This window comes from Artibeus jamaicensis, unplaced genomic scaffold, assembly GCF_021234435.1.
Source record: "Artibeus jamaicensis isolate MK-2021 breed Jamaican fruit bat unplaced genomic scaffold, CSHL_Jam_final contig_519, whole genome shotgun sequence".
Classification (NCBI taxonomy): Eukaryota; Metazoa; Chordata; class Mammalia; order Chiroptera; family Phyllostomidae; genus Artibeus; species Artibeus jamaicensis.
Genome location: NW_026521871.1, coordinates 47,372,830 through 47,395,605, shown reverse-complemented (window position 1 = coordinate 47,395,605; position 22,776 = coordinate 47,372,830). Strand labels below are relative to the sequence as shown.

At 48.1% G+C, this 22,776-nt stretch overlaps 1 protein-coding gene across 1 annotated transcript in view; it reads right to left on the bottom strand.

Annotated features, from left to right (window-relative positions):
- Nucleotides 1-599: 599 nt before the first annotated feature.
- The window catches only part of MLH1 (mutL homolog 1), a 34,892-nt gene continuing 12,715 nt past the window's right edge, over nt 600-22,776 (bottom strand). Inside the window, exons 9-19 of the mRNA XM_037148274.2 lie at nt 21,899-22,011; nt 19,600-19,693; nt 18,549-18,702; nt 14,534-14,904; nt 12,694-12,842; nt 6,579-6,687; nt 4,720-4,783; nt 3,050-3,214; nt 2,500-2,592; nt 2,108-2,224; nt 600-917 (exon numbers count right to left, since the gene is read on the bottom strand). Coding sequence (XP_037004169.2) covers nt 750-917; nt 2,108-2,224; nt 2,500-2,592; nt 3,050-3,214; nt 4,720-4,783; nt 6,579-6,687; nt 12,694-12,842; nt 14,534-14,904; nt 18,549-18,702; nt 19,600-19,693; nt 21,899-22,011 — 1,597 coding nt within the window. The 3' untranslated portion in view covers nt 600-749. The remainder of the gene's footprint in view (nt 918-2,107; nt 2,225-2,499; nt 2,593-3,049; nt 3,215-4,719; nt 4,784-6,578; nt 6,688-12,693; nt 12,843-14,533; nt 14,905-18,548; nt 18,703-19,599; nt 19,694-21,898; nt 22,012-22,776) is intronic.

Genomic DNA, 22,776 nt, shown 5'->3' with positions numbered 1-22,776 from the left:
AATGGAGTTCCTCCTTAAAAATATAGGCATTTTTTCCTTTCTGGGCTGACTGCATATTTCTATTAATGCAGGTTAATATTAAAGTAGCTTATTTTAATGGCACTTATAACAAGTTAGTATTTTTCCATCATCCTTCAAACAAGAATACCCAGAACTTGCATTATCTTAAGCTGGTGGTAGTCGCAGCCATTAGCAGAGCAGTCTGCCCCCCAAACACACACAGTCACGGCTGGGTAAGGACTGCAGTCCTCCCCAAGTCTTTTTAAATTCAGAATCAGTTATTCTCCGGTTATTGGAAGTACCACCAGGTGGTCACCCAGCTCTCTCCACAGGCAGTGTCATCGCATCCCTTTTGTGTTCGGGACCCGTGTTCAAGACACCTGAACCAAGGTCGTGTCTGCCACCCGATACCAGAAACTCACCGGGATACAGGGAGAGTCACGATCTGTGGGGTCCTCGAGGCCTTGCTAGAATTCTTATCAGATGCCCAGCAGGCTTTCACTTTACTTTTGAGATTCTTTAACACTATGAGGTATATGCTAGGTGAAAACTGATCTAGAAAATCTTTCAAGTGTAACGAAATTGAAAACCAACTCATGTTAAGACACATTTGACAATTTACTTACATTCCATCCACCACTAAAGCCTGTCGAGCTACTAGCTGGAAGGCACATGTGAGTCTCCAACCTTAAGACCCACCCACCAAGATACAAGGGGGAGCAGCACCGTCCGCGTCCGTCATGGCCGGCTCAACACCTCTCAAAGACCTTGTACAGGTCGGGCAGGTTGGCAAGCTGCAGGACGGTTCCGTCTTCTGTGAAGTGTTTAGGAGGCAGGAGGTGTGAGCGGAAGGCTTTGTAGACGACGTGCTCCACAGTCCACTTCCAGGGGTGTGGAGTGGAGCCGGGCCCTCCGCTCTGGAAAAGACGCGTCGGGGGTCGTGAGCCTCCCTGTTTGCTGCCAGCATCGCTGCCTTCCTGGCTGACGTGCTGTGTGCACTGGGAAGGTCCTGGCAGCTGACAGTGGGCCGTGCTGCCCAAGGCTTGTGAGAGCCTCTGAGGGGCCTGGCGCCTGAACACGCGTGACGAGACGGGGCGTACGGGAGCCCGGCTCTCGTCAGGCTTCTCCCCAGACCCCGTTCCCACTGGGCGACGAGTAGGTGCAGGTACTGGGGCAGCACCTGACGGAGTGTCTGAGCCTGACTGACGTTTGGAGCAGTAGTAGGAAGTGAATTTTTAATTTACTACATTCTCTACTACATTTTGGGGTCTAAATGTAGCCCCATTTTCCTAAAAGCACCACATTTCACATATAAGAAAATGTTCTTTCTTATCCATCCTTTCCTTGAAGTAAATTTTTCCAGTCAAATGAGCTACTCTGAGCACAGTGTGGTGAGCGTGCCGCCTCACCTCCTTCACTGGAATGGGATGTTCTGGGAACCCGTGGGCATGCCACTGTCCCTCAGTGTCGTGTCCCCACCCCCCGTGACACTGCAGCGGATCACTTCGCCTCAGAAGATGACCGCAGTCATCACCGAGGGTGGTCCCATATGTAAAGCTGCCTCCCTTTCATTCCTAAGACTACTCAATCCCTGCTGCTCCCCCCACCCACCAAGTGCCTCCCAAACAAGTGCTGTTTGGAAAGCACCGTCATGTGGTTGGAAGAGTGACACAGAAAGACTAGGAACTCAGCTTTGTATGTCAACCAGCTTTGTATGTCAAACTGTCCTTCCACAAGAAGAGCTGGGGGCTGACCTCCCGGCAGGGCGGTGGTCAGATGGAGAGAAAGGCCAAGGCTCGGGAAGACCCTGGGCCAGAGTCTGAAGACTGTGGCTACACCAAGGGACTTAAAGTGGGAGACGGACCCACTCGCCCTGGACAATCTAACTCATCCTCGCACCTTTCACTGTGATGGCTTGTGACTTTACATCTGACAGATCATTCTGGAAGTACCTTCTGGAGCAGCAGCAGAAAATAAAACTCATGATTAAAAGCTGACCGTTGTGTCCTTGTGTGCAGTGAAATCTAGGCATTTCGAGATGGGCAGGTTTCAGGTAAGGTCGTGTGGGGGCCCGTCCCAGTCCCGGGGCCCCGCGTCACCGCCGTACCTGCTGCTGGCCCGAGAGGGTCGACTCCCCCGACACATACTGCTTCCGGACGGAGTAAAACATGGCGCATTCTTTACTGAGGCTTTCGAAACACTCCTTTTCTTCGTCCCAGTTCACCTGGTCCAAAGGGAATTCAACACTTCGATACGGGTGTGTGTTTTAAAGACCCGTCACCATAAGTGGAGATCACAAGGGACTCTAGAACTGAACGACCTTTGAGGCATCAAGGCCGTAAGTGGGAACTGCTGCACACTGCTGGGGGCAGCCGGCCAGACGGGGCCTGGGCTGTGCTACCCCGTTCACTGTCATCGCTGCAGGTGCAGTGGGGCCTGGGCCCTCCCCCGCGGCACACACTCAGGGCCCACACACTCAACACTGGCTTGACCACTTGCCTCCGTGGCTAGTCGAAGAATGAAGATCGGCAGACCCTCTAAAGGGGGCACGTAGTTGTCGATCAGAAGGGGCAATCCAGTCAGGTTCCCTTCCTGCTTGTGGAAAAGAAGGTCAGACGGGGACAAGAAATAACGCGGTTACAGTCTAATTTAAACAAATCCATTTCCCCAGAGCTTCCGCCACATCTTGTTCTCACACCTGTCATTCTGGTGACCGGGTACTGGGCTGGCACTGGGGCAGGAGAGCTAAACATTTAATAAGCCTTTGTCCTGACAGGTAGCAGGACCACCTTTTCTTTGGGACTACCAACGAACATACCAAGAAGGGAGGCGCTAAAAGTCAAGGGGTAAGAAGAAGAAAATAGCAAAGAGGCTCATTCACTGGCCTGCAGGGGGAAGCCCTGGAACAGGAATGGGCGTGAGTGGATGATGAAACTGTTGTGTAACGTAGAAGCCCAAATGCCAAGTCTCATCCTGATTTCGGACCCACTACAGAACGTGACTCCTACCTGAAGACTACCACAGAGATGTAAAAATGGCCACCACACACCTCGTCGATTTCCAGAGAGAAGTAGTCTGCGAGCATCTCAGTCTTCTTTTTCAGAAACTCAACAATGTATTCGGCGAGGCCTTCCTTGGGACCGTCTTCCTCTGTCCAGCCACTCTCGGGACTGTCCAGAGCAAGCATGGCGAGGTCGAAGAGCGGCGCTGGCTCCTGGGAGAGCAGCAACACGAAGGAGCAAGTGCTAGCACATGCAGCCCACACCCGGGCGACCACAAAACCACGCCAGAGCCAGGAGCCCACGACCACAACAGGAGGTGAGAACCCACAAACCGAACGCTCACTGCCAAAGGAAACTGAAAATTCGCAATGAAACCCCCTCCTCCTCTACACCTCTGGTCATTTCAACGCAGATGTGACAGACACGGAGCCTGCCGAACAGGAGGGAAGGGGGGGGAGGTGGCATTTCCCTTCTGTGTAGCTTTAAGGACACCATTTTCTGTCACATTTAGAAAATCACTAGGCAGATCATTTCTTTCTACTGCGTTAACCGTAACTGAAGCAAGGGGGAGGGTGAGTTAGTTCTACTGAGTGACGTTTCAGGTAAGTCATCTGATTGGGAAGTAGACTGAAACCTCCTCTTAAAAATAAGATGCCTTAATTTTCCTCAGCTCCTCCCTTCCTGACGTTGTTACTGTGCTCATACATTTTCCTTTTACATGTTAAAAACCCATGGAACACTGTTCTTGTTTTTAAATAATAGAGGGCTGAATCAAAAGGACCTACCAATCTTAAGTGTTTATACCTTCAATAACAGAGCTTTAAATTACAGAGGATAAAACTAACAGAACTACGAAGAGGAACAAATTATTGCGGCACAGGGCTCTCGGTTAACGGTGAGAGACTGAACCTTTCTCCCTAAGATTGGAAATGGGAAGGGTTTCCTTTATCGCCACCTCCATTCAGCCCTGCTCCGGCCAGTGTAACCAAGCAAGAGGAAGAAAGAAAAGGTACCCGGATGGGACAGGAAGAAATTCACAGACGCTATGATCATCTATCCAGAAAATCTGATTGGAAACTAAAAATGTTACCAGAATCCATGAATTTAATAAGACTGCAAGATATAAGATCAATGTACAAAAACACTTGTATTTTAAATATAGCAAATGGGATTTAAAAAAATGCCATTTACAATAGCACCAAAAGATGTGAAATAAAGGGATAATCTAACAAAAGATATTCTCCTCAAACTGACCTATACATTCAACAGACTCCCAATAAGTTCCAGAAGGCGTTTTGGTACAGTATGCCACATATAAAAAGATAAGAAATGACACAGATATGTGCTATGGTTTTTAACTCTAAAATCAGGCAATAAAGAACTCTTGGGAGAAATGGACTGAGACTGTTGGTTGGGTCTGCGTTTAGGTCATGGACTTTAAAGAATATTTATTGTATTTTTATTTCTAAGTTTTCTTACGTAGACATTAATTTCTATAATAATAATAAACATTTAAGTTGGCTATCAAATGGCTGTTCTTTGTATAAAACTATTATACTTAAAGATATGTCCGTGTGCAAGTCATGTAACAGAAACTATACTAAGCACATTTAGAAAAATTTACAACACTATAAATAAGATATTTGGGTAAAGCTATTATTTTCAGAAATGACCAGTTGTTGAAGTTTCAGGAATGAGAAGCAGGAAAAAAACTTACCGATAACCTCAGAACACCAAAATTCGCAAAATCATATATGAGTATCTGGTAGAACAGTTCTTCACTGAAAATAAAAATGAAGCGACTTTAAGGAAAAACTGAAACATGGCCAGGCCACCCCTTTTTAACAGCCCACCAAGATCTCCTTTCTCTCAAAGAACCAGGAATCCAGCATGTGCTATGGCCAGGCTTGTGGCCGACCACACAGGTTCGAGCAGTAAAGCCATGGCTGGCTTTTATCACCCATGCTGTCCCCACCGCTCGGAGCTGTCAAAAGCAGTGAAATTTAAGGGAGTTTTGTTTGCTTGCCTTTTTCCCACTTAGAAAGCATCCTATAAACTACTTTTTCTTACAGCTCACCATTGAAAATGAAAGGGAATGTACAGGAGGCAGGGAGACTTCCTAAACAATTGGGAGTGGACGCGGGGCAGGCTTTGATCGCACCGGTGTCCGGTTTAGGCTGGCAACTTCACAAAGCAGCTGTGATGTATACAATGTCCTGAACTATTTACAAAACCACAGAATTTAAGTAATTGGTAATTTATACTTCTTAAAGCAATCTGAACCATGTAGGTCTTGTCTAAGGACTTCATTTTCTCAAAGTGGACAAAGCATCTGTTTGTGCCAGCACTCCTGTGGGGAAACTGAGGCACCCAGGGAGTAACTGACTTGTCCCAGGTCAGAGTCAGCCAAGTGGGCAAGGAAGGAGTGAGATCTAGAGAAAGCACTCTGAGCCTGGTCCTCTCTGTATGTGTCTTTTCCTTCCCACTGGGAAACCATTCACATTTATTCACAGCTGAAATTCTGGACTGGCTGGATTGATATCTATGGAGTGAAAACCTGAACACAACTGTGACTTGGAGCGTTGGGAATCAGGCACTTAGATACGCTGGGAAGGAAAATACACAGTGAGTAGACTTTCCAACAATATTACTAAGAGCTGGGGCGTTGCACGAGCCCGACAAGCTTCCAACGGCAAAGACAATGGCCCCAAAGGGAGCTGCACAGGAGGGTTTCCAAGCCCAGGGAATGAGTTCCAAATACCCAAGGAGGTATGTGTGCCACCAGAAAGCTTCTTGACTGGGGCGGTTTTAGGTCCAGGACATCAAACCTCATGTGCAACTCCCAGCAACGTATAGTGGCCACCCCACTGATAGGGCCAAGGAGCACTGTGAGGCCACAGCTCTCTTAGTGGGAGAGAGTCCCACCGCGGACAAGTGATGGAAGGTGGTAGCCCCTTCCCATCTGTGCTAGTGATTTGAGAACATAATAATAAAGGTTCTCGATTCAACAGAAGCTCATCTGCCAAGGTCCCTGGAAACCATCCACAGAAATGTCGCCGGCTGCGCACTGCGCAAGTGGCACTGCTGGGATCGCCCTCTGTGTGTCGACAACCCCCTGGCTTGTTTGAGGGCCACAGCAGGCCTTCACAACATCCCCAAAGCTGGAGGAAAGGAGCCATCTGATCTGCCTTCTCTCACATCCCCCATCACAGCAGACGCTGGAGTTCTCCAGCAGCACCGAGCCCTCAACACCCAGTGCGTAGCAGCCAACATTCATAGAGCACCAAGCACCTACCAAAGACCAGGCTTCTCATGCCATTTCTTATCCTCACAAAAGCCCTGCAAGTTTATCCCCATTTACAGACAAAAAGTCTGAGGTGAACTTTGGGAAAGGAACCTGTCCACGGTCACATCCATGGTCGGTGGTTGAGCCTGGACTTGAAAGCACAGCTGACTGACTCCAGAGCCTGGGTCCTTTCTGCCCACGCCATGCTGCTGCTTTCCCGGCTTTCTGTGCCTGAGCCCCCAGGACCGCCCTTCCAGCAGCTCTGCTCGTGCACACACTCACTCATGTACCTAAGTTTGCTGGTGTTCAGAAGGTATAACTTGGTCTGATGCTGTGCCAAGGCCCACTGAGGATTCACACAGCCCACGAAGGAGTGGTTGTACAGCATCTCCTGCAGAGCTGGAAAAGACAAGACAGGTAAGTGGTGGTGTCCCACCAGCACATTCCTGCGGCCGAAAGCTCCAAGCCCCAGAACCAGACAAATAAGCAATGATGCCCAAATTGAACCTCTTGCTGAAATGAACAGAAATGAGGAATGAACATAACTAATTTTTCAAAATGAAACAAGGAATTGCCTGAAGATTCAGGAATAATTAAAGACCAGAGTCTAACACAAAACAAAATAATTGAAATTAAAAATCAAGATAACTTCAGATTAGACAAAGCTGGCAAGGTAACTAACTAGATCAATGTAAAGAAATTACCCAGAACGCAGCACAGAGCAACAAAGAGGTGGGACACAGAAGCAATGCAAGATTCCGAGTCTCAGCACTCCGAGGCCCTACAAACCCACCCCTGACACACAGGGAAACTGCAGGACGCAGAAGGAAGATACTAACGGCACTCAAAGACAAAAGAGAGGTCACTCAGAAGGTAAGAAAATGGAAGATACACAGCTGAGTTTTCAACAGCAACAGTAGAAGCCAAAAAACGACAGAATGACACATTCAATGCACTGAAAAGAAGTAATTGACAACCCCTACTTTTGAACCCACCAGAGACTTTCAAAATAAGGATAAATTAGATAAAGCAAAATTCAATTTGCTACCCAAGGCCCCACAGAAGGATGTCCTTAGGGTAGACCATAAAAGATCAGAGAGATGGAGTTTTACACAAATATTAGCTAAATCCGAACAAACTGACAATAACAGTGTGTTATGGAACATTATATATTCACATGAAAACTGAATCTAACACCATTTATCAAAGATGAATTCCAGGTGGAATAGAAATTTAAGTATAAGCATTTTAGGAGAGTGTATATTTAATTACCTTAGAGTTAGGAATAATTTCCTAAATAAGATAAGAAAGCCAATCTATAAAGAACAGGTCATAAAATCTGCCTACATTAAATCTAAGTAAGAATTTCTGTTCATAAAATAAGTGTTCATAAATAAAAAATACCAGATGAACACTAAACAGGGGGAAGGTACTTATTTCCATCTACCTGATTACTATCTAGAATTTCTAAAATCAGAAAAGACCAAAATTCCAACAGAAAATGGGTCAAAAACCAAACCGGCACTTAACAGAAGAGGAACTGTACTTACTCAACTTTATCAATAACCGGGAAACATAAATAAAAACCACCAAGTACCATTTCCCAGACCCAGAAGGGAAGGTGGAGCTCACGTGACTCCTTCACACCATTGGTGCGACTGTACATTTTTCTGACACCCTTGGAGAACAAGTGTCCTTCCATGGCCCAGCACTAACTCCCCCACATCCACACCCTGTGGTGAAGCTTCCCGCCTGCGTGCCCAGCCCTTGACCCTGTGGGGTGTGGGAAAAGGCATGGGGTGTGAGAGGCAGAGCAGAGGCCGTGTGCGCCCTCCAGGTGCCCTTCACAGCAGAACGAAGGGCCAAGCATACAGTGAAGTCACGAAGGGGAACCTGTGTCACAGAATAAATCAGAGCATAACCAGGGGGTGAATGTCAGGAACACAAATGTGTATGTGCATCTATCTCATAAGAATACTTACAGTAACATTTCATTTACAGAATGTTTAAAATTTATAGAACTAGTTTTTATTAGGGCTACACATATGGATAGTAAAGCTGTAATAAAAAGAAATAAAACACTCACAAAACCTCGGGTGGTGGTTACCCCGAGGGAGAAGGCAGAAGGAGGGGGGCAGGGAGGGAGGCCTAAGAGCTACAGAGCTGATGGCGATGTTCTGTTCTTCAAGCACGTGTCCACTTGTTTTCTTCTGTGGATCCTCCATATACTTTATGAATGTGGTTTTGCATTTAATACATGTGTGCATGGGCTGCACACGTGTGTATATGTATTTTTAATGAAAGATGTAAAACTGCCACTGTAAGGGAGCTGGGGGAGGAGGGGCTGGGGGCAGAAGGGCAGGGGCTTGGGGGACAGCAATAAGCTTGTACACCATCTTGTTACTCTACTTTTTTTAAGTTTGGGTATAATTCTTAGGTTTAATTATAGGCAGATTTTGTGAACTGTTCTTTACAGACTGGCTGCTTATCTTATTTAAAACATTATTCCTAACTCTAAGATAATTAAATATATGCTTTCTATTGTTACATAAGTTCTGCAATACTCCCTGTTCCCCCCATAAAAAGCAGCTTATTTTCTTCATAAGTGTTTCCCTCTGTTCCCACTGGAAACTCGATGTCTCTGCAGGATGTTCTGCGTGGGCGGAAAATGATTATTTTAAAAGCTGGAGAACATCAAATAATCTTGAATAATGAGGCACTGGAGGAAAGAGAAAGCAGTGTAATCCACTAAAAAAGGGTCAGAGATTTTCCACACAGATCTGTCCTGGAACGAACGCTCTGACGCACCCCCGGCTACTGAAGAGCGGCCGCAGCAGTGAGCACAGGCCGGGGAGCGGGGTGCTCACAAGCACGAAGCTTCCAGAGTTGCTCACAGCCAGGCAGCAAATCAACCAAGACAGGCAGGGCTCTTCCAGCCCGGGTTGCGGAGGGCTATCGGACTATCAGGGCCCCTACGTGGCCTCTCAGGAGAACCCGCAGGACCTCCATGTCATTGCTCCCCACAGCACTAGACATCTCTGGGCATTCCCCACCGTTCAGCCAGCAGTGGAATGGCAAAACCCTCCTATGCTTCGAAGCCACACCACAAGTTGGAGTTCACCACACAGGCCTCGGGGCCCAGCATGCTGTCCGAGAGGCAGCAAGTGAAGTGGAACCTGAGGGCAAGGCGACGGGTCCTCTGGGTCCTGCAGCCCCTGCAGCCATTTGCAGGGTGGGAGCTCAGCGCCCACTGGACAGCTGCACAGAAGCCCTCACAGCGGACCGCAGCCCGGGCCCTGCTGAAGCGGCCTTTAGCTTTGCTACTCAGTATCTTTCATTCGTCCTCCCGCTGCGCCGGTTACACTGGTGAACATTCCCCACAACCCCGTGCTGCCTGCAAGGCAGGGGTCATGGTTCCTTCAGCTCACTTTCCGCCTCGGGGCTTGGCATGGCACGTTCTGTGCCAAAAAGATTCTTGAGAAACATCTGCTGAACTGAGTTCATGTACCAAAGGAAGTGTTGTCTGGTGACAAACTCTATGAGCAGGCACATTTAGACCTAGGGCTGTTCCCCAAAGGCAAGACAATAAAATAAAATAAAATTGTGGATAAAATGTTAAGCACACTTTCACATTCACATAACAGCAAATAACTCAGGACCCCCCCCCCCTTCTCATTAATTTACAGATTCAAAGTTATGGGCCTGGCAATAAGCAAGTTCAGACATTCCTAATCCGAGATGAGCCTAATTACATGGAACACTTGAGTGGACCCTGGGCCCACAGTGAACCTCCTTTGTGGGCGGAGTGTGTGCCAGCGGGAGGTGGCAAATCCCCTGGACCAGAGGCGTCAGACTGAGTGTCCACCTCTGACACCCTTTCGGAATAAAGACCCACGGCTTCACCTCGCAGGCTGCTCCTCCCAGACTTTCCCCTCTCCCTCAGCAAACACCTGCAGAGACCACGCGCCAGGCACTCACCAAGCACCGAGGATGCACGGTGAGCTCGACAGACAGGATTCCTGCCGAGACAACACACTGACGAAATCGCCACTGAGTAAGTGCAACTAGAATGTCGTTCCAATGAAACCATCTCTACGGCGCTCCTGGGCCAGCAGCACAGCTCTACGAGGGAGCAGCCAGGCTGCTGGTCTACCACCAGATCTGAGCTTCCCAGAGATCCCGGTACATCTTTCATCTCAAAGCCAACCAGCTTCCCCTGCCACCATCTATGGATGGAAACCAAAGGCCAGTGGACGGGATGCAAAGCAGAGGTCCTTCCCCTTGAACAGAGGCTTGAAGCTTACAAAGCATGCACATGGTATCTTAGGGGTCCGTCACAGAAGTCCAGCGGTGGTATCATTTTACGGAGCAGGAAAGTGATGCCCCCAACATGGCGAACGAATTTCCGACTGGCTACAGAAGGTAGCAGGAAATGGCTACAGAAGGGTGGCAGGAGCTGCAGCAGGGGCCTTCCTGCTCCAGAGGAAGCACTCACCCTGCCCCCCACATCACAGACGGCAACCGCCCCCTCTGAGGGGCCCTACATGGGTGCCAACAAGACAAGCCAGCGTCTGAGGCATCAGAACCGCGGTGTACATGTCCCGCCCGGGCAGTGCGTCTCGTTCTGCATCTAGATCTGGGCTGGCCTCCCTGTGCACCGGCCACGCCAGCAACAGCCCACCCTCGCCGGGCATGGACGTGGGACATTCCCTAATCTGTCCTCGCCATCTTCCATTCCAAGTCCTGGCTTTTAAAATAGAGGGAACAGCATCCCCTCTGCCTCCCTCACAAGACTATTCTAGAGTTAAATGAGATGATGTGTGTGAACAGACAATTCTAGAAGATTTAGAGTCATCATTTTAGCTTCCACAGTGGATTCCAAACCTGATCAAACCTGACGCATGCTGTTGTTATAAGGCACTGAAAACAGTTTGCACCTATCCAGAAATTCACTGAAATTATAACTTTATATATAGCCTGCTTTGCACAAGGGACACAAACCCTTAAAGAAAACTGTAAATTCAAATCCAAGGGAGTCTATCCACTAAAACCACTGTGAGGAAGACTGCTAAATCAATCAAGTAACCGCCCACCTTTCTTCCATTATTTAAAGTGATTTTAAAGGCTCCCAGCTGGAACGCCAATAACAGGGAAAGAACAACTGGAGCGAGTCCTCACGGAAACCAAAATCGAACGCCAAGTGGCAGCTCCTTCCAGAACTGGCAAGGCCTTGGCCACAGGAAGTTTCTACCCTTCCCCACAGGGGAAACACCCTATATTTTTCCCCACATGCAGGCAGAAGCCCAGCGTGCTAAGAAAAGAGAGTGCAAACAAAGAAAGGCAAATTGAGGCCTTCCTGAATCCGCTCAACCCAGGGGTGACCAGGAAAGAGAAAGTGTCGGAGGCCACGGAGTCAGGCCGCTGTTCCAGAAGGCTGCGTGTCGGTGGGGAGGCACTAGACTGCTCTTCGGCCACCCATTTCCTGTAAAGGTTATTTACAGGTCATTCATTTTAGGACACATTTTCTAGCAGTGTTGAAATTTAACTATTTTAATCAAGAGAGGTGTTACAGATGAAATTGGAAAAGCTTGTGTAGGCTCGGGGGCATAGCCGCCAGCCGGGCCCGGAGCAAGGATGGCCACCCTCGGGGGATCCTGCCTGACTCACCAAGTGGAGTGGGGGCTGCTGTCGGGGCCAGTCGCTGTCAGACACCTAAGTCCTTGGGTCAGGTCATCCCCAGGAGCTGCCGGGCCCCCCTTTATTTCCTGGAAACCATTAGGTTAATTTGGAAGTAAGGGGGGCCAAAATGTAGTTGTATACTCAGGTATTCTGGAAAGATGTTTCCGAGGAAGCTGATAATGGTTTACTACTTTGTCTTCAGGATATAAAAATACTGACCGGTTCCTTACTGTGTCACAAGTGTTTTACTTACATTTTATCTCTAATCAACTCAATAATCTTCAAGGGTGAAATGAATCTCCCTTTACAGATCAGGGAAAAACGAGGCACACTCAGGTCAGGTCATGAGCCTCAGGTCACATGGAAGCAGGTGTGGTGGGACGTGAGCTCAGGGCCCTCAACGCCTGTCGCTTTCAGCGAGGGCACAGCCCGGCCAGGCCACGGGACAGAATTCTGCTTTAAGTTTAAAAAAAAAACTGAAGGTCATTTAAATGACAGCCTTACTCTGACTCCTCGGTTTAAAGAGAATACAGATTAATTCCGATTACAACCAGAGGCTTTTTTCCTTCTCTCCCACTTGAAGACTGTCTTTGAGCTGCGGCTGCTGCAGGTTAGGGAGGGGGGGTTGCTCAGCACCCTGCAGGGGCCATTCCACCCTGACTGTGCGCTGCATTTCCCAAAACTAGGCCTCAGTGGCGAGCCCGACAGACCTCGGCACTCACGTACTCTCATGTCCCCGCCCGTTAATTTCCTCCCGCAGACTCAGGACACTGGTGAGGTTGATGATCCTCCTCCGAGGTGCACAAGCGGCCGTCAGCTCCTTTCCCGACTCATCTTCCACCATTTCCTCATCGGAGCCTTCCCGGCGTCTCTTTCTGCGGTGAAGATAAGAAACTGGCAGATGACTCTTAACTTTTAAAGTTGAAATTTTAAAGATTCAGCCAAGTTTGGGATACTGAATTTTGAAGAAGGGAGCAGCTGCTCTGTGCTGGCTGTGGACATCTGGGGAAGGGATCCTGGTGGCAGGCGAGCGAGATCCGTCTATTTTCTGGCACGCTGCTTATCTGACAGCCCGCCGCAGGCCCCGGCAGCTGGCCGCTGCGCACAGCAGCACCCCGATGTCTAGCTCGGCCCCGTGACGCTGCAGGGCCTGGAACAGGTGGACTGACCTTCCTCAGTCTCATTCATCCAGCGCTCCATCTACCTACCCCTCAGACACTGATATAATACCAACCACACGCCACCACGAACCATGAATCTGTCAGATCCTTGCCCACTAGTGGGGCAGTCAAACAGAAACAGAAAATAGGTCATTTTAAGTAGTGACAAATGCTATGAAGAAATAAACTAAGGTAATATAATAGTACTGTGTGGAAATGAGAGAGAACTTTAGATTAAATGGGCAAAGACAGCCTCTGAGCTTGAGTGACAGGAAGCCACAGTCTTCCTGGGCCAAGGGGACAGTCAGAGCAGAGGAGGTGTGAGAAGCTCGGTGAGGTCAGGGTGGCCACAGAGCCGTGTGGCCAAAGCACTTCGAGGGAGAGGGAAGGTGGGGGCCGGAGTGGGGCGGGGGCTTTCCGTCCCACAGGCTGTGGGAAGCCGCTGGTTTTCGGCCCAGGAGGGATACAATCTGATTTCTGGCTTAAAACGATTTCTTGGACTGCTGTGTGGATACACAGCTTGTGGTACTCGTTTCCTAAGTAATAAGCAGAGATGCGACAGTTCCCGGGCAGGGCTATGGACAGCGTGAAATAAGATCATGTATGTAGTGTCTGGCACAGAGTAGATGCTCAACAAATGTCAGCACCTTTTCTCCAGAAAAGATGCCATCTTGTTAAACAGACTCAGAAGTGAGCAAACTGGAGTTAAACAACCTGTCCAAGTTCCAATGGCCGGTCAGTGCCAGGGTTTTGGTGGTCGGCCACCAAGTGGATGTGCAGCGTGGGCAAACAACCCTGAGCTCCAGGTCCAGTACCTGAACACAGATCATGAGTGTCCACCTCACAGGTGTCGGTGGGATGTCTTTCAAGAGTCTGCTGGTCGTACACTGGAAATGCCCGGGATTCAACGACAGCCATTATTCCTGCGGTTCCTGCCTCCTTGCTCTACCCTTGCTCACCAGTAGCTCATGTGCTTTGGGGACTTTCATAGTATGAACTGAAAAACTGTGCTTCTTCTGAAAGGAGGAAAAGAAGCTTTGAGTAGATGAGACACTCCTCCAGGTATTGTAGGCCTCTCTCTCTAGCGACCTCTGCTGTTGAGGCTTTACCAAAAGTCATTACTGAAATGGTAAGTCTGATTTTTTCCCTGATATTTTAACTAATGCTTGCAATCATGGACATTTCAGATACTTCAAAGGCCAACATGGCTGGTGACCCTCACAACACAGTCAAAGGCGGACAGTGGACACAGCCACTCTGATAAGACAGTGCACTGTCTTATCGGAGGTGAAAGGTGGGTCAGGCAGAGAGGAGACAGATGGGAGAGGTTCCTAAACAGCCCAGGTGACAGGCAGTTCTGTCAAAGAACAGAGGGGGCAGGCTGCACTTTGCCCAAAAGGCCGTACCTGGGGTTGCTCAGGCTGGAGGGAATCCCTCCCTTCTCTGCTGTGTCCGGAGTCCCCTTTGCTGTGCCCTCCTTGGCACTCTGATTCTTGGGGGCCACATCGGCAGGAGCTGGGAGCTCCTGCATTTCCTCGTCGTTCTCCCTGGCACGAGAAGGATCCGGATCCGTGCTGTCCTCTGGGACGGTGACCTGGGGCTGACTGGCTTTGCTCACAGGCTGCAGAAAGGCATCGAGCTTCTGTTCCCGGGAATCTGTGCGGACCATCTGGTAGCCGTAGACCTTGTCGCTGCTTTTAGAGACAGGCGAGGTGGTCCCTCCCGCTGTGGATTTAACCACCTCCCCAGAGGGGCCCGAAAGGCTTGGTAGTAAAGTCTGTGACAAAAAAAATTGTAGGAAGACTCAGAATATGAAGTCTAGAGGTCCAAGCCCAAAAGAGAACAGTACTAGAGAAAGAAGCTAAAATCAAGTATAATTATTGTACACAAATTATCACTATAAAAAAGCAACACTGACTAAATTTGAAGTTTAAAAATAAAGATACACAAATATAAAGTTCAGCAAAATCCTTACAATCTTAAAATTGGTTTGAAGTGGAAATATTAGTGTAAAGTTGTCTATTTTTAGGGGTTTTTTGGCTACCATAAGAGGATTTTTTTACTGTGATAAAATGCACAGAACACAAAATTTACCATTTAATCATTTAAGTGTGCAGTTCTGTGGCATCCCACGCACACACACTGCTGCGCAACAGTCACTGCTGCCGGTCTGCAGACTTTCTCATCCTCCCAAATTGAGACTCTATGCCCATCACGCCCACCACTGCCGCCCCCCCCCCCCCCCCCCCCAGCAGCCACCATTCTCCTGCGTACTTTTCAGTACCCGCATTTCCTGGCTGTGTCCACTGGGAAGGCCCCAAAGCAATGACCACCCGGTAGTCACAAGGACCTCCTGATCCACATTATAGTCCCTAACAACCTCTCCCTACTACAATAAATCAGAGCCCCTTGGAGAAATGGGTGGGAAAAGCACCAAGTGAATGCACGATACCTTATCATACCAGATACAAATAAACTACCCACAACGAAAGAGATTGAGTTAAAAGGACAAGAACACCAGCTTGAAGGGGCTTCTGTTGGCCTAAAATGGAATTTGAGCATCAAAAAAAAGAAATGCCAAAAAGAGAAGAAATCAACACAACTGATTCAATCACATTGCCTCGTTAATAACTATGACACACTATGAAAAAAAGAAAAAGATGGGAGAGGGGAGGAAGGAAGAGAGAGGTGGAGCCGGGAAGAGACAGGAAGAGAGGAACAAGGCATTAAATGTCTTTGGAAACTGCTACAACACCAACTCACTCCTTTGCAAACTGATAATGAAAGGGAGAATTTAGCATTTATCCTTACTTTCTACCATGCACTGTATTTCAGGATAACCAAATAGCTTTTAACAAACGAGGGAAAGTTCTTCTATGTAGAAGCATTAGAATTCATTAACACAGAAAAAAACAATAAAATCAGGAAAGCACCATCTCGCAATCCCAGTGAATGGTGAAACCACTGAGCTAGACACCCACGGGGAGCTTTACAATGAAGGAATCAGACCACCACCCGCTGAATCACCAGAATGACTTCGCCAGTCACTATGTGCCTCCTGCTGGGCCGCGACAGAAAGTACACGGCTTCGTCTACCAAGAAGGCTTGCGAACAACTATTTTCAGTCTGAACATAATCCTGCCCCTAGATCTGACTTCCTGTTTCTAGGAAATACGGAGGATTCAAACAAGTTAAAGCAGCAGCATTAAGAAGCAGACAATCCAAAATGCGTGTTATTCTACAGGTAACCTTTAGAGTAAGCCAATGAGAACAACATAAGGTAGGGTGACTTTCCTAATTTCAAAGACACTTAAAAGAGATTTAAAATATATAACAACCAAACTTCATGTGTGGAAATGAACTGGATATATATGTAAACAAAGCTACTAAAAAAGGATCTTTTTTTGACAATTGGGACATTTAAACATGGCTTGGATATTAAGTTGCATTATTACTATTCACTTTACTAGTTAAAAAAGAGACACTGGACTGACCTGGACAGGTAGCTCTGTTGGTTAGAACACTGTCCCCAAAAGCCAAGGTTGTGGGTTCAATCCCCAGTCAGGACGTATATAAGAATCAACAAATGAATGCATCAATAAATGGAACAACAAATTGATGTCTCTCTCTTTCCCTCCTCCTTTTTCTTTAATATCAATTAAAAAAAAAAACACTGAGCCCTTCCTGGTGTGGCTCAGTGGTCTGAGTGCTGGCCTTCGAACTAAAAGGTTGTGGGTTTGATTCCTGGTCAGGGCACATGCCTGGGTTGTGGGCCAGGTCCCCAGCTCAGGGCATGCAAAGCAACCACAGAATGATGTTTCTCTCCCTCTTTCTCCCTCCCTTCCACTCTCTCTAAAAATAAAAATAAATAAAATCATTTTTTAAAAAACCTTAAAAAAATTAGAGTTTTTTTAAAAAAAAGGACCCTAAGTGATATAAGAAAAATGCTTTAAATTTCGTAAGAGAGTACTACGTAAAAACCAAATGCCTGGGATGTGCTTTAGAACACTCCTGTCCTCACCCCACAGCGGGGCAGGAGAGAGAAAACTGCATGGCAAAGGCTTTCTGGTCCCTGAAGCTGGGTGCTGGGTACATGAGTATGTGTTATACTTTTGTGAATGTTTAAAAATATTCAATAATAAGGAGTCAAGTAATAAAAAGTTAAGGTAGCAACTTTTCTCAAATAGAAAAAACTTTTCCGCCCTGGCTGGCATAGCTCAGTGGACTGAGCGCGGGGCCTGCGAACCAGAGTATAGGGGTTCGATTCCCAGTCAGGGCATATGCCTGGGTTGCAGGCCAGTTCCCGGCAGGGGATGCACGAGAGGCAACACTACATTGATATTTCTCTTCTTCTCTCCTTCCCTTTCCCTCTAAATAAATAAAATATTTTTTTAAAAAAATATTTTATTTATTTATTTTTCGAGAGAGGGGAAGGGAAGGAGAAAGAGTGGGAGAGAAATATCCATGTATGGTTGCCTCTCATGCGTCCCCTGCTGGGAACTGGCCTGCAACCCAGGCATGTGCCCTGACTGGGAATCGAACCGCGATATTCTGGTTCGCAGGCCCGCGCTCAATCCACTGAGCTACGCCAGCCAGGTTAAATAAATAAAATCTTTAAAAAAAGAGAAAACTTTTCTTCATGGACAATTCAAAACCCCTGAGGTGTGTTTGCCTATGTAATCTATTCAGGAGGGTTTCAGGAAGCAGCCATTACACGACGACTTTGCAGCCGGGAATCTGAGGTTCCAGAACAGTGAAACAGCTGGCCGCTGAGGCCCTCGGTGTGACAGCACTGGGACCAACTGCAGGGGTCCTCAGGGTTGCTGATTTCCACAGCAAATGGCTTCACTGCAAACCGGGGCTTGTGCTGACTGGCCCTGGACAGTGGCGTGCAAGGCACAAGCTGGGGAGCAGGCAGAAGGTGACTCCGAGGTCCAAAAGTCAGGGGCTGGGGTGGCCTGCTGCTGGCAGGGAGAGAGGGTGGTCTGAGAACACACAGGAGCAGGGACGGCTCTGCGTCAGCCGCCCCCCCACCCCAGCAATTCTCCCTGGCTGTGCACCGACACAGCAGGTGCTCCGACCCTTGGCCTCCTGGGCCCGGTCCCTCCACTCTGCCCTGTGTGTGTAGGAACAGCCCCCTGAACGTCTCCTGGGGGAAACACACAGACAGTGCACCCTCTTCCGTTTCAGACAGCTCATTTTCCTCGGAACCCAGTCCACGGCCCCAGGTGGAGGCAGAAAGAGAAGTTAGGGCTCAGGACGCCAGGCCCAGGTTTAACATGACAATACCTTCACAGGTTCAAAGACAAAAATGTTACTAAAACTATCAAATACCCGGAAAGAATGTCTTACAGCAACAGACAAAAATGTGGGCTCTCACGTTTGACGGGGCACATTTTAAGGTGGCAACAGCACCCTCACCTGGGTGAAGTACATCCTGGAGGAGTTGGAGCCCAGGAGCTGGCTCTCAACGTGCTGCTGCACCCGCTCCAGGATGCTGTCCTCGTGCAAGAAGTGCACCTCGTGCTTTGTGGGGTGCACGTTGACATCCACATTCTGGGGGCTGATTTCTAAACTGGAGGAAAACAGAGAGAGAACAATGACCTTGGATAGTGAAGGATGCGGAAAAAATTCACGTCCGTGGTGCATGAGGTGGGCAAAAGGCTCGGGGAGGCCAAGTGTTGTACAAAAGGGTCAAAACTTCAGGTCAAGTCCAAGTGACCTGGGCTCAGAAGCTGACTCTGCTATGTACGTAAAAGCTGGGCAGCTTCAGGCAAGTTACACCATCTCCCTTTGCCTCAGTTTCCTCATTTGTAAAGTGAAGATTAAATTCACATAAAGCACTCTGCATGTAACTGGCACACTTATGACATGTCAGCCATTATTATCATTCCTAGCGGAACTTATCATGATGTGACCCGGGGCAAGTCGCCTAATTTCTCTGGGTCAGTTTGCTCACTTGTAAACATGGACCTGTCCCCTACTTATTATTAGGTATTGTATGAAGATCAAAACAAGAATACATGTGAGAAAACTTTCTATCATTAAAATGTAATACAAAAGTCCGTTTCCTGGGTGTGCAGACTATCAACTTACGGCCTCAGCTCCAAACCAGTCGTTCATGGATCGACTGCTCTGTGATAATGGAGCTTGGCAACGTGAACCTGTGTCAGCAGAGGGTGCTGGAGGCACCCAGAAGGTGGAGGGGTTTCTCTGCAAGGTCTGCCTGGTGATGCATCTTTGTTTTACCAACACAGTGCCTGGCACACGGGTGGCCCTCAGTGGCAGTCTGCTACACGAGCGAGCAAATGAAAGAAAACTGTGCCCTTCACCTGTGAGAAGGACGTCCTTTCACTAGTTGGGTACGAGATTTACTGCCACCAGGCCATCAGCAAGCCCGTCTCTTTCAAAGAGGACAGCATGACAGAGGGTTTCTCGTGGGCCCTGGGTGAGGAGTTTGGTGCTACATTACCTGAGGTACAGGAATGGGTGTGTGTTTTTGGGCAAATAGGCTGCATACACTGTTTCGATGGCTTTTCTTAAGGCAGTTGACTCTACCAGACGATCTAAAAAATAAAAGGGAAGGAACCAGCTAAAAACTGTCCCGATGGGTGGGTGACAGGTGAACAGCCATACACGCCATTAAGTCACCTCAGGAAGAATACCCCTGGAGGGACTCCTACATCGGACTCCCAGAAAGAAAAAACCCCCTTTACCTGGGGCTACTTCCCCGCATCTCACTAAGGGCTCGTGGCTCTCGCCCCTCGCCCAAGTTGCAGAACACGATAGGGCAGTAAATTCTGCCTCCCCCCACTTCCCGTCCCCTCACTCAGCCACGTGGACTACCTTCGCCCTTGCTGGGCAGTTGGCAGTTTGACATTGGCTCAGACCTTTCTTCCTGCAAATACGTAATGGCTGCCTATCGCATGTGCCATGTGCTGGGGACCACGTGCTGGGGAATAAACTAATCCCAACCCCAAGTGGCAAGCACTGCGAGAGAGGTGTGGGTGCCATGTGGTCAGATGAAGGGGCAGTGGGACACCCAAACTGAGTAATGAAGGGTAAGGATGAGTTTTTCAGGCGCTTCTGGCAATAGAAATACCCGACTGTATGCTGAAGGTAATTTAGGAAATGAGGCAGGGTAGAGGGGGAGTGGAAACAATAAAAGCTGAAAAGAGGCAAGATTAAAATCAGAAGATCTATTTTCAGAAAACACAGCTTTCCTTTCTCCCCAGACGGATGACCTGCTGATGACGTGTTGTCCTGTAGCCAATGACACACCACATCTTTCTGTTTCCAGTGAGAAGAGGGGCCGTGACTTTATCAGGAAGGAAACTATTATCTCAGAGGGCTCACTACATCCACTGCCCCATCAATGACGTCACTGTACTGCAGAACACGTGTCCTGACCTCACGGGGCTGGGCCAGGTGTGTCCCGGACAAAGGCACAGCTGGAGCCCCTCTGCTGAAGTTTCGGAACTTGAGATGTGCCAGAGGAGTGTTCTGTGTCCCTGCCACCTGGGTGAAGCTGCACCCTGTTTAGATGGCTGAGTGACACGCATGGAGCCTGACCCCTCTGCTCCTGGGAACTTGGCGTCAGGACCAGATGAGCTCCTGTTAACCAGAGCCTGGCAGTAAACAGCCTGCCAGGGGCACGGACGCTTACTCAGGGGGCACTTACAACGATCGCTGCCTGTCTGCTCTGTGGCCAACACGTGCTACAAACTATTCCTTGTGGTTGGGGAAAAGCAAGTGAAAAACATTTTCTGAGCCCTGATCAAACCAAGCTTTGTTATGTATTGGGCTTATGTCCTTCCCATCAAAGCAGAGAAAGATCAGTCTAACAGAATGTGGCCATAAAATACTGGCTCTCGCCTTACTGTGTCTACATTGCTTTGACTGCTATCAAATATGTATAATGGAAATGGGAACTATACCATTTCCAACAGTAAACAAACAAAAATGATAAAATAATTATGAATTGTTTTGAACAACAAAGGTAAAGGACCTACGAGATTAAAATGGTAAGAAATGAACAAATGGAAAGATGTGTCTTGCTTCTGGGTGGAAACTGAAAAACAGTTGAGTGAGACCATGTTTGAGATGATCTGTCATTGCCTTGTCACTGTCTCTCAAAACCGTGTAATACACAATCAAAGGAAAAGCAGCAGAAAGCACAACAGTATCTGCTCAACAGGCAGCAATCATGCTGACACCATGTCAACAGAGAGATGAGGACTGCAAAGAAATCTAAGAAATTCCGGATTTATTTAGCTCATTTTCTCCCTGATTTTTAGTACTGTGCGTTGTATTATAAATAATTCTCCTTTAAAAGGAAAAATCTCAAGGAGCTCAGCATTCAATTTCTTCACTTTAATAACACTGCCTACACCCAAAGCCCTCTCTCCCTGTGTCCTGCTGTGCAATTTCAAACAGTGGACCCTGACCTAAGGAGAGAACAAAGACCTGCCCAGGGCCTGCTTGGAAAGGCTCGGATGCCAGCAGGGGACGGAGGGTGCTGGCTTGCAGGTAGGAGCCCGCCATGTCCTTTCTCGAGCTCCCTCTTGGGGGCAACAGTCAGCCAGCGATGAGCACATATCAGAAGGCTGAGCACACTTAGACCAGAAATTAATTATAAATGCTTCCTAATCAAACCACATTTTAGCACAAGGTGTTCCTGTGAGTAATCAAGCCTGCAGATTAGGAACTTTTCCACAGCTCCGTAAAATCCCCTGTGGACAGATTTCCCCACTTGGTTCCTTGGCACTTACGGTTGATGAAGAGTAAGAAGATGCACTTCTTCACTGAGTAGTTTGCATTGGATATGTAGCCTTTCATTTTGAAGGCTAGCGTTTTATCCTCACACCCAACTTCTATCAATTCTCTGGTTGGAAAAGAAAAATGTTGAGGCTTCTGAAAATGCCGGATAATTCAAGTATTATAAAGAATCAGAACTGGAAAAATCAGGGCTCCTTCCCAGAAATTAATTCTGCCAAATGAAGACCCCAGTGACTTGGTTCGGTGAGGTCCTCTGGGCCCACACATCAGTCTGTCCGTCCGTCCGCCCACTCACCCAGCCAGTCAGTGTTTCCAAGCACCTACGCTACATGCCAAGCACTGCACTAACTGCTGGGACACAATGTCCAAGCTCCGAAACCTTACTTGGCTGAAGCTTTATTTATCTTAGTAACTACATCCCAAAGATGAGATTCCCAAGACACTCATCTCTGCTGAATCCCTTACAGTACCAAATTATTGCGCCATAACGGAGCTCCATAGCGGGGCTCCAGAGTGGTGTTCCCCAGAGTGTGTTTTTGGGGAGGTGAGGTTAATATGTGAAAAGAAGTCCTCATACAAGCCACATGCATTTCTACCTGCGGGGGAGGAGGTGTCTTCCAAGTGCCGGTCCCTTTGCAGGACAGTTCCCACTGTCAGCTAGTTAACTAACTCCTTCTTATCCCTCACATCTCAGGGGCTCCTTGCTCACAGAACCCTCTCTGACTCTCTCATCCTGGTCCCAGGAGACTCCCCCAGTGCCTTCTACCCTTCCTCTGCAGCGTCGGGCAGTTACTAATGAATGGCACATCGTATTTTGCCGTGTGTAGAATGTGCACCCATGTTTTTAGTCCAAATTTTTAGGGAAAAAAAT